At 43.8% G+C, this 12,147-nt stretch overlaps 1 protein-coding gene across 8 annotated transcripts in view; it reads right to left on the bottom strand.

Moving 5' to 3' along the window:
• DOCK3 (dedicator of cytokinesis 3) overlaps positions 1-12,147 on the bottom strand; it is a 290,877-nt gene that overhangs the window by 132,652 nt on the left and 146,078 nt on the right. For all 8 annotated transcript variants that reach the window (XM_036218582.1, XM_036218583.1, XM_036218586.1 and 5 more), the window contains 2 exons: positions 7,493-7,534; positions 6,782-6,936 (listed from right to left, as the gene is read on the bottom strand). In XM_036218582.1, the coding sequence (XP_036074475.1) occupies positions 6,782-6,936; positions 7,493-7,534 (197 nt within the window). The remainder of the gene's footprint in view (positions 1-6,781; positions 6,937-7,492; positions 7,535-12,147) is intronic.

Raw genomic sequence — 12,147 nt, 5'->3', positions numbered from 1 at the left:
CGGAACAGAAGACGGGCACTCAAGCAGGTCATACACATACACATTCACTGTAGCACTACTGGCTACAGCCAAAAGGTGGACGCTGCACAACTGTCCCTCCATGAATGAACGGACAGATTGTGGCATACCCGCACAACGGAACCTTACTCAGCCACACAGAGAAACAAAGAACTGATGCATGAACATGAGCGAACCTTAAAAACATGCTAAGTGAAAGAATCCAGGTGCAGAAGGTCCTATATTGTACAGTTCCACTTCTGTGAAGAATCTGGACTATTCAGAGAGACGGCATGAAGACCGGCGGCTGCCCGGGGCTGTGGCGGAGGGAATGAGGAGCACCGCTCCTCGGGTTCAGGCTCCTTCTGGGGGTGATGAAAGAGTTCGGAACTAGGGGTGCCGGTTGCTCGGCATGACGGCCGCGGGAAGTGCCACTCAGCTGTTCACATTGCAATGGTTAAGTTTATGTTATATGAATTTCACCTCAATTTTTAAAAATGTGTTCCATATAAATTTTCATATTTATAGTTTACCTATGTCTTTTTTCTTGATTACTCCTGCTACTAGAATATCTACTTTTATAAAGTTTTTTTTTTTCAGAGAATCAGTTTCTATTTTATTGATCTTCCCTATCGTTTAAGTTCTATTATATTTTCTTCCATTTGTTTTCTTCAGGTTCACTTTGTTTTTCTTTCTCCGGCATCCTAAGCTAAAAGTGTAACTCATTTATTTTGGTCTGGAGTGGGTGCTTGCCAGTGCCCTGGTTTGTTGACACGTGGCGTGTACGCGTGGAGGAGGTGCTCAGCAAAACTGAGGGGCACGGGAAAGCATCCAACTGCCGACAAACCCAGGCCACGTCTGAGCAGCTGCCCGCGACGGCCTGCGCTGGAAGCAGCTGTGACGTGGCTCTTCCACGGGGCAGCTTGATGTGCTGTCAATGGCAGCTCTGGTCCTCACTCAAGGTCACATCTAACTCTAAGCTGGGTTAGAAAACCTAAGGGTTTCTTCTGTGAATATCTTTACTTTTTATGTTTTAATTTTAATTGTATCTACATGTAACAGTGCTTTAAAGTCAAATTGTTCGAGTCTTTTTTTAGGTTGGTGAAACCTTTTCATCAAGACACCATAAACCATCAGTGGGCTTTATGCCTTTTCCCAACTACAACTGTAATTGTTAAGAACAAAACATTCTGGCCCGACTTGGATGTTCTAAATTCACTGCACCACAGAGAGAGGTGGTTTAACGCCCTGGCGCCTCCATCCTCCGACAGTTATCAAAGAGTGCACGGCTCCCGAGGAAGAGTCTTGTGAGAGCCAAACGAATAAGCAGCCTTCTATTTATTTATGTCTTATGTCTTTCATCAGTGATGAGCAATTATCAGCCATTAGTCTTGGAGCCCATCTCCTCCATTCTTTATTTTCTCTTTCTCTGTGATTCTAATTAAATGTTTATTAACCTTTCTCATTCTATTCTCCAGGTCCCTTCATTCTTCGTTCACATTTTTCATCTCCTTATGTCTCTTTGCTGTATTTGGGTGGTTATACTCATTTATTCAACAAATATTTATATTAATCACTTACTAGGTGCCAAGCACTGTTTCACGTACTTGGTTACCTCAGTGAACACAACAAACACATCCCTGCCCAGGAGGAGCTTATATTTAAAGAGACTAAACAGCTAGTAAGTGATAAACATAATAAGTGACTAAATTATGTAGAATGTAGAAGGTGATAAATGCCATTTAAAATAGAAAAAGGAAAGAAAGGTAATTCCTTCTGTTTTTTTTTTCACCAAAAGAAAGACAATTTTATTTGCCTATAATTAGATCATTGATTATCATAAAAATTCTGTACCAGAGTATGATGCAAATTTGCATAATGTTTGTTATACTGGTTACATGATGACAAAGAAAACACATACATTTCAGTAAGACCTGAACTGTTATCAGGTGCAACATTTGCTAGAAAAATTCACAGCTCCCCACATTTCCTTTTTCTTTTTAAACCACATTATTGAGGCGTGACCGACATAGGAAGAACTGTACATACTTCACGTATGCAACCGGATGAGTTCGGAACGTATACACCCGAGCGATCATCGCCACGATCCACGCCATACACATGTTCATCACCGCCAAAAGTCTCCTCGTGTCCTTTATGTACAGTGTGAGATAAGAACACCTAACGTAAGTCCTACCCCCAGCTACTTTTTGAGTCTCCAAGACAGTACCGTTAACTGCAGGCACCGTGCGGTACATGGACCTCCAAGACTTACTCATCGCGCGTGACTGAAACTTCGTTCCCTTTAACAAACACCTCTCAACTTTCCCCTCTCCCCGGGCTCTGACAACCAGCATTTTACTCGTCGCTCTGTAATCGGTCCCTGAATATCCCTTCAATGACCTCCCGGGCCACGCTTTCCTGCTCTGGCTCTCTGCCTCTCAGCTCTCCGAGCGCGCCGAGGTCTGCCCTGCGCCGAGCCCTCCGCCTGCGCCATGTCGCCCACTCTTTGGGCGTAAGCTTCGGGCGTGGGTGTCACGAGGGCTCCCCTTCGCTCCGGCCTACACGAGGCTTCACAGCACCCTGCAGGATCTTCCTTTACGGCATTTATCATAATTTTGAAACTATGCACTTATTCATTTCATCATGGGTTTAATGATCTACAGAAAGCTGGTCTCTCTTCTGGATAGTAAGCTCAAAGGAGACAAGCAGGTATCCCTCGCGCTTACTTCGATGTCCCTACCATGTATCCCAATACCTTGGATAGAGGCTTAACAAATATTTGTTGAACGAAAGAATTAATGGCCTATCAGGATCCTGGCCATTCTTTAATTCAGTTACTTTCATTTTCCACAAGAGCCCTTTCTGGCTCCTCAGTTCTCGACTTTCCTGTCTTTTCTTTCTAAAAAATAATTCTTTGAATATCAAATTCAAAACCGTGGTGACAACTGGTCCAGCTCATTGTAACAGGAAAAGCCATCTCTCCTACCTTTTGAAAGCTGACTATTTCTTTCCCCAAATGCACAATTTAATCCTAAATACAAAGTAAAGTCTGAAATATAACAGATTAAATATATATCTATATATACACATTGATACATATATAAAACAAACAGGACCTCTCATTTTTTAGCTTAAAGAAACCTCTATAATGACGTTTCTAACTGAACAGGTTGTATTTGTTTTTCTCTGTCTTCTTATTGTGCTTTAAGTCCTGCCATGTCAGTGAGGCCACCCATCTTCTTTCCATGCTGCTTACCTGCTGCTTGGAATTGGGAACAACACGTTCCACGTCTTCAGGAATCCCAAAACGCCCTGTTCAGGCTTCCTCAGGGGCAGGGCAATTCTTTTCCACCTCTAAATCCCCCGCAGTTACTCCGGGGGCCTACAAACAGGCACCCTCAGTAAATGCTGGAACTATTCAATTACATGAAAGTGTACTGATTCCCAAGGTACTTATTTGACAGATACGCGTAATCATTCACACTCAGTAAGTATTTATTTAATGCTCCAATATCCAAAATCCTGTGCTTAGCACTGGGGAGAAAATGGTACAAGAGACACATAGGATGCTGCCATTCCAGCATGTGCACAATGACAATAAAATATCTAGTAATGGGATAAAGCTAGGTACAGGGTGCCTTCGTGGGCACGATGAAGTCCCAGGGCCTGATTCTACCCATAAACATTGAGGAAGGTTTTACAAAGTTGAGTTTTAAAGAACGGACCGGAGTTTACCAAGCCAACAAGAGTAGAGAGGCATAAAAGGGCAAGGCATATTTAGGGAAAGCCAAATAATTCATCGAGATTAAAACTGGATGCATGAAACAGGAGAGAGAAACAGGCAGAGCTATATCATGCTGGGCCTTCCAGGCCACACGGAAAAGCAAGGGCATCGGGTCACGTGACAGCGGACAAGAGCGAAGTATGCATTTCAGGAGAGAAGCACGGTGCTGGTGTGGAGAACAACTCGGGGCAGGAAGGCAGTAGACTCAAGGAGTCTATGTTCGGGGAGAAACGTGAAGGATCTGGTGTGACAGCAGAGATGAAGTGGGGTCAGTGATTTGCTTATTATTTTGAAGACAGAGCTGACAGGGTACCGTGATTAAGTGCGAAGGAAAGGGGGCAGGGAGGCGCCTCAGAGGATTCCTGAGTTTCCGACATGGCTCTCTCAGCAAATGTTGCCTTCCAGTTGACCTAAGGTGCACAGGAGGAGGTATATTTGCTGAGGAAAGAAAATGAACTCAGTTCAGCTATGCTGAGATAGAGATGTCTGGGGGTGCCCAAGGGCAGAGGTCTGGCAGGAAAAGGAAATAGGGAGCTGAAGCTCAGGCGAGAGGTTTTAATCCGAGATTGAGGATTTCAAGGTGAAATATTCATGATTCTATTCAGAATGGTGAAATGTCACAAAAAAACAGAGCTACCAAGGCCTGTCAGCTGCTGCTTCTTCCCTCTGCGATCGTCTCATACTCATCTGCCCCAGTCAATCGGGCTGAACCAGGTGGGTCTGCCATGCACTGTAGCCTTCCCACGTGTGCCTGCGGCTTCATCAGCGATGAGACAGAGTGGAAGGCTGTGTGGCCTTCTCCTTGGCCCGCTCCCCTGCTCGCCTGCATTCTCCGACACTGGTGAGCGCACCTGGGCGACACCGAACACCGGACTAGCACCATTTGACTGGAGACGACCAGAAATATGTGACATCAGTCGTGGAGTTCTCTTGAGAAGAAACAACTAAGCAGACTGTGCTATCGACACCACACCTGACGTAATACATCCCTAACCTTTCCTGACTTCAGACAGCTCTTTCGAGAAAGCAATCTATGACCAATGCAATCCCTAATCATAAAGAAAGCATAATTATCTGGTAATACCGGCTCAATGATCTAAAATTTTTGAGGGCTCATACAACTACATAAATCCTAATGGAAAGAAGAAAGAACAGTTATTGATTAAATCTAGATCTAAAATTCTGCTTATTAGTTCACACTTTAAATAAGCAGATGATATTTTCAGCGAAGAACCTGATACTTTTATTATGTGAATAGGATGGTGGTACAGTCCTCTGATATCTAGGAATTTTTAAATGACCTAAACACTTCCCGCAACTACAAATTTTTTTCTTTTTACATTTCTTCTTTCTAAGTGTTTTATTGTTTCTGAGGCTAAACTATAAACAGTAAGTCCAAAGATAAAACAACGGGTACATGGACGATCCTGCACGCGCCCCAAACCCGAGCAGCAGGGTGTTTCCGCCCGGCTGCGATCTCCGCGCGGTTGGCCTGATACGGCGCGGAGGGGGCACAGCGTGGGCACCGGGATCGATACGGCGCGGAGCGGGCACAGCGTGGGCACCGGGACCGCGCCGAGGCGGCGCAGCCCCCGCACACAGGAAGACGGCGCAGCGCGCTCGGCTGGTCAGCCAGCGCCCACGGCCTCCCGCGGCTCCGCGGGGCCCTGGGTGGGCGCAAGGGCGCGCCGAGCTCCTGTTAGCCCCCTTTCCCTCCGACAGAGGAGTGATTCTACTTTCTCTGTTTCACAAATTAAAAGTTCCCATAACATTTAGCTTAAAGAATTCTGCCTCACACGAAAATAAATACGAATGAAGTCTGCGAACCTCGAGGGCGGCCAGAACCCACACCCTGCAGCCCCACAGGCGTGTGTGCGGCGGCTGCGGCTGTCGTCGCCACCACCGCCACCTTCTCCGCCACAGCTTTCCCAGGAGCACATGCCGGAAGCCCTTGGTGCCAAGGCAGACCGCCATGCCCTCCTTAATGAGCGCATCATCGCATTCTTATGCCAGAGGGAAGCTCTGTGCCCTTTTATTTATGGGGGGGGGGGGTCAAGATCAGAGGCACTGCGGAGCACGCCAGACAGATTTTCCTTCTTACTCTGTTCTCGCATCCATTTAATTTTCCCACATGTGACATGCAATTGGAAAAGAAATAGCTGTTTTAAAATTTTAAGTGATAAAACAAGAACAAAACCATAAAGCACTCTCAACAGGAAATTACTAAGCAATGTAAAAGTATTCTAGGGTTTATTTCCTCTCTGTCCCGCCAAGACGATGACTAGGAGACAGTCTGGGCTCTCTGAAATTCCCACTCGGCTACAAGGGCCGACGGACCCCGACCCCAGGAGAGGAGGGGCAGCTGGGGTGTCTCCTCGGCTCCTCCCTGCCTTCCCAGAGGGAAACGCTGCTGCAGCCGCCGAGCTTAAGGGCCTCACTGCTCCGCCAAGATTCACGCCAGCCCCCTTCTGCAGCCTCTCCTTCGACCCAAGGCAAAGAGAAAGGATGGCGCCAGGCCACCTCCCCTCTGCTCAGATGCTCCCCGCTTCACAGGGCTGGAATGGCGCCGAGGGCCTGGCTACCCACAGACAGGACGCCATCAGCCTGTTTGCCTGTGAACCCTCTCCCCCGCCTGCAGCAAGGCAGAGCCCGCACTCTAGATCTGGGCCTCTCTGCTGAAGCTGCTTTTTTCTAGGTTTCTCCTATTTGTTTTCTCTGGCACTGAAGCATCCTTGTTTCTCCCTGACGTGGCGAGAGCCAAGACTGGGATTTAAGCTTCCGTGTAAGAATAGGCACAGGATAAAAAGGAGGCCACACGTGCCTTCAGGGTACACTGGGACTTGAGGCAAAACTCCCAGCTAGATAAGCAGAGGTTCTTTATCTTCTTTTGCTTCCTCTGTGCATCTGTCTTCTCTCAGAGCCAGAGACGCCCACGACCCCGGCCACACCATCCTAGCCCCGGGTCTCAACTTCACCAGAACTTCTCGTAACTTTTACCTGATCTGCTTGCCTTCTCTCATATCATATAAGGAAAAGAAGACATCAGTATCTTCCCCAATGGTGTTGTAGGTGAAACTCTTCAGGCTGAGGAAGAAGTGATGTGGCACTGGCATCCGACAAGTTTCTCCATGACGTGGGCGCATCGTATCTACCTAACGAGGAAGGCGAACAACGGTATTTCATTATAGTAATCACAAATAAATGGAAACGCAGTGAGGGGGACCATTTAAGAAAGACTGAGGTGTCTCCTCAGCTGACGGGGATGCCACATCGACATGCTTGGTGTGAGGTGGATAAATACATAAACCGAGCGAAGGAGATATGGGAACGGTACTTCCAACGTGGGAGTAAACTCAAAATCTCCACCGGGCCACAAACATCTAAATTCCCCAGGGAACTATTTTCAAAGTCACTTCTCTGAGATACTGACTTTGCACTGTTAGCTGGTAATAGTTAAAATGTCATTTCTATTTTCTTCCAGATTGATTCAGTCTCCGTTCCGTTCCGTCAGGTGTACTTAGGTAAATTTGCACAGAGGAGCGGAGACTGGCCAGGTTCACTCAGAGGTCAGGGCTGCTGAGATGAAGGCCACTGCGCCATCGGAAAGCCAGTGGGTCTGTTGTGTCCCGGCGCACCCCTATGTTGGAATCTTGTCAAAGAAAGAGTTGGGGGAAAAGACCAGGAGAGAGGCCTGGTTAAAACACTTACCTGGGACGTGCTTTGCTGTACACTCTGCCGGCTAGATAAATGCTATGGAAAGAAAGAAAATTCACTCAACTGGGAAGGAAACTTTATTAAGGACCTTCAATATGCTAGGCATCCTGCTATGTCTTTTATAGATGTGATCTCACTTAATTCTGATAACCTTAGTAGATAAATGCTACTCATATTTCATGAGCCAACCAAAGCTAAGTACGAGAAAGCAATTTGCTGAAGGTCACGAGTAAGGCTGCGGCGAAGTCTGGATTCAAACCCAGGCCTCTCCAGCTCAGAGTACCAGCCACGTCACAGGTGGTGTGTGCTCCTGGCCCTCCGTTCTGGCGCCATCCTCTCCACATGCTGCATGGACCACGTCTCGAGCGGGCTCCCCACACCGGAGGAGGGGCGGCCTTTAACGGCAAGGGCCCCCTGCCCACAGCCTCCGCGCTGCTCCTCTCCTGCAGGCTCAAGGCAGGGGCAGATGCCGGTCATGGCCACACACACACGCACGGTGAAACTTCAAACGAATTGCTTACTTTCTCCAAGACACATTTTTCTTAACTGTAAATCTGAGATAAAGCTTTTATTGTCTTCCTAACAGAGTTATTATGAGGCTCAAATTTCATAAGCAGCATGACATAGCATTTGGGGACGTAAGTGCAGAAGCCAGGACACCTGGTTTTAAACCTTGACTCACGCTTGCATTTCTTCATCTGTAAAGAGAGGATAACATATTGTGCTGAACTCCATCTCACAGGGTTTGTGCAGAGTAAGCCAGCATAGCGCCTGCCTATCATTTTAAGTGGCTGATCACTGTTACCTATAATTAGTATTCTTACCACTATTGGTATTCTTCTTTATAGCTAGTTATTACAGAAAAATCGGTCCCATTTAGAAATAAATCCTTGGCTGAAAGAATGGTGGGTTCACAAATGTTAGGTCCCTGGTCTTGGTAAACTCAACAACAAAAGTTCCACGCTGCTCCTGCTTGGGCCCTGGAGGTGAGAGCCCACTCATTGGTGAGCTGTCCCACACGAGAAAGGATGGCTGCTGAGTAGAATGGTTTCACTTATTTTTCAAATACATACATTTAAGCCTGAATAAAACTGCAGTACAATTAAACATTAATTTAAATGCATCTCACTAGCTGTATTTTCTAATTAAGAAATGTTCATGTACATTATTAGCTAATTTAGCTAATTATTGCTGACTATTAATATTCATTCATGGGACTATACTTTCCCATAATACATATCAACAAAAGTTGGCCCTCTGTATCCATGGGTTTCGCATTTGCGGATTCAACTGATGGTTTAAAAATATTCAGAAAAAAAAAACCAATTCCAGAAAGTTTCGAAAAAGCAAACCTTGAACATGCCACGTGCCAAGCACTATAATGAATCCACATGGACGAAGTGACGTGTAGGCATACCCAGCTGTAGCCTACATGCAAATGTAGGCTATATGCAAATACTATGCCATTTTACATAAGGGACTTGGGCATCTGCAGACTTTGATATTTGCGGGGGATCTGGAACCAACTCCCTGGGAATACCAAGGGACAACTATATAAGTAAAGCAGCCTCTACCAGCTGGGGAAATAAGCGCATAGAATGTATGTGTACAGAAGAAAGTTCACAGATAAAATAGGCTACAAAAAAAGCTTTTTAAAAATGAGGCTTTAAAAAAAAAATCAAGCTCCCTATGGTTTACTGACCCACATCCTGCTGGGAAGGTTACTAGCTGCAAATGCTTTCCACTGTTTTAGTTTACGTCCAGGGGCTGTACAGTCATTCTTTTCAAGTGGATTTACTGACTAACTCTTAAAAGCGACTAGCAATCTTAAACATAAATGTTCTATTATAACTATATATGGAAGTTTACAGCTAATTCCAGTGCAAAACATCCGTGCTGACAATAACATATCATTCTAGATTTCAGAGGCATCAGATCTGGGAAGAACTTTGCAGCCCGGCCTGAAAGCACACCACATGGGTGGCCAGAGCAAGGCGCGGGACGGAGTCTTGGAACGTCTTTCACAGCGCTGCGAGGAAAAACCACTGCCTTGTCACCAGGCAGCCAGCACTGGCCAGCTCTACGGAGCCACTGTTGACGGTATTACGGCTCGACTTACTACGTTTCTGCATTTGCTACCTAACGCTAGACTCTGTCCTCCTAGGGAGCAAAGTGATTTTCTTAATCATCTTTATATCCTAAGTCCCTAATAATGGATTTCAAAAAATAATTTTAAAATGCATAGACTATATTACCGTCTTTGCCAAATTTTCCCCCATAGAAAACTCATTTTCAGCCCTTTGAAGTCTCTGGTCCATTTAGTCTACAAAGTCTACCATTATGGGAGAAAAACACTGTGCAGCTGTCTAACTGAATAACATAAGAATTGCCTTCTGTTCATGTTAAGAATTATCTTAGGTATTGTGAGACTTACAAGGAAATATAAAACATATCTAGCCAGAACTACCAATAATGCTTGATTTTAGTAAATAATCTAATCAACTGATTTAAATCCAGCATTGGAAACATACACACTGACCTACTAAAAATATTAATTAGCACTAGAAGATAACAGATTGACACGGTTCCCGATATATACTGATGTGGAAGGATTATAATGTGAGTATTCTGCGAGACCCCCCCTCGCCCCCAGCCCTTCCACCCCCAGTTTAGAAGGTCTCATATTATGTCACCTTCAAGCGATCACATTTCCCAAAGAGGCATGGCTAATTAAGGTTGACGCAGTAACTTCACTGTTGCCTTTGAGATGCTTTCTAGTTTAGGCAGCGCCACTTCTGTTGAAAGTGGGTTCAGACTCGCTATTACGCAGAAGCAAGAACTGAGGAGCATCAGGGCTTCCTTTGGTTCTCGTCATACAGAACAGGGGTCTCCAACCCCCGGGCTGCAGACCAGTACCATTCCGGTCCTGTCAGGAAACAGGCCACACGGCAGGAGGTGAGCAGCGAGCATCACCGCCTCAGCTCCACCCCAGATCCAGCCTCAGAGGAGCACCCGTCCCTGCTGCCAAAAAGGCTGGGGACCGCTGATGTAGAAAATTCATCTGTATATTTAAAGTGACTTTTATCAATTGTTATCATTCAACACTTGTGTAGGGTCTTGAATTTTTTAATGAAAAACAAAATGGTCTAAACACAAACTTAAGGTATAATCCTTTTTACAAAGGTTTCCTGTAAAATACATGACAAGGAGTATTATAATCAAAAAGTGTCATATTGAGTCTTTATAATCTCTAGCAATAGATTTAAATGTTAATACTCTTTGAACCTTGTTAATAAATTTAAGCTTTAACCAAAATATTTACTGTATATAATTAAAAATATGTGGTTTTCAATTAATTTATGGACTCTCAAAATAAGTTCTTCATCATATCTAATTCTTTCTGTCAAAAAGCAAATACATGAGATAAAAAGATGGAAAATCAGTACAAATGAAATAAAGAGACTTGTACCTTAGGCCTTAATGAGAAACCAATGTTTTAAATTAGCATTTAAATGTATTAAAAGTAGCATAAGCACATGGTTTTCCAAATTAAATAGCTTTAAAAGCTTGCAATAAAATGACCAGTCCTCTGTTCACCCGGTCCTGTTCCCCAGAGATAAGGGCTTTCAACTGTTCACTGTGTTTTTGCCAAGAATGTATCAAATATTTCTAAACATCACACTTATAGTGTTCTCTCTTTAAGTTTAGATTTATTTGTTGGCCTCTTATTATGGAAGCTGAAGATTTTCACATTTGTTTACATCTATTTCACTTCAACCTTTTTCTTAATATCTCACAAGTTTTGGTAAAAACTTGCTTATATTACTGTAACATAAATGTCATTCTGAGATGTTAACTTGAGAAATCTTTGCACCTCTCAAGTAAGTTGGAATTCTTTTCCTGGATGGCACATAATTGCATATTTTGGTTTACTCCCTTATTTTAAAGAAATAATTTATTCCTCAGTAGTTTCCTGAAAGGAGTTAAAAAGAGTTTTAAATTTTTATTTTATTATTAGATTCAAATATACAGTACATGGATTAGACATTTAGTTTATAAAATGATCCCCTTAATTGTTCTTGCCCCCTCTGGCTCTCCACCAAGCCATTACTTTTTCTTCTTCTTTTTTTTTTTTTTTGAGACTTTAAGTGACTAAAATTTTCTTAGGCTACTTTCCCACTTGACTGATAATGTGACTCAGTAAATATAAAATTCTAAGTTAAATTTTTTTCTCTCATAATTTTAAAGGCAACTCTTCATTATTGCTAGTTTTCAATGTTGCTCTTAGGAAGACAAATGCTATTCTTACAATGAACTCCTAGTAGGTGACCTATTTTCCTCTCAGGAAGCTTTCAGCTTTAGTAAGCTGAAATTTTACAATTAAGGGCTAAATATTTATTGGACTTTTTCATCTAGAGACTCATATCTGTGCTTTGGGAAAGTTTTTTTCCAGCTTTATTGAGGTATAATCGATCTATAACACTGCATAAGTTTAACATGTACAGTGTGATGATTTAATACAATATATAGTGTGAAATGAGTACCACAATAAGGCTAGTTAATATAGTCTTCACTTAACATAATTACCTTTCTGTTGTTGCTGTTATGAGAACATTTAAGACCTACTCTTTTAGGAACTTTCAGGTATA

This window comes from Rousettus aegyptiacus, unplaced genomic scaffold (assembly GCF_014176215.1).
Source record: "Rousettus aegyptiacus isolate mRouAeg1 unplaced genomic scaffold, mRouAeg1.p scaffold_m13_p_4, whole genome shotgun sequence".
Taxonomy (NCBI): domain Eukaryota; kingdom Metazoa; phylum Chordata; class Mammalia; order Chiroptera; family Pteropodidae; genus Rousettus; species Rousettus aegyptiacus.
Note: the sequence above shows the minus strand (reverse complement) of the source record. Positions and strands in the feature narration are given on the sequence as shown.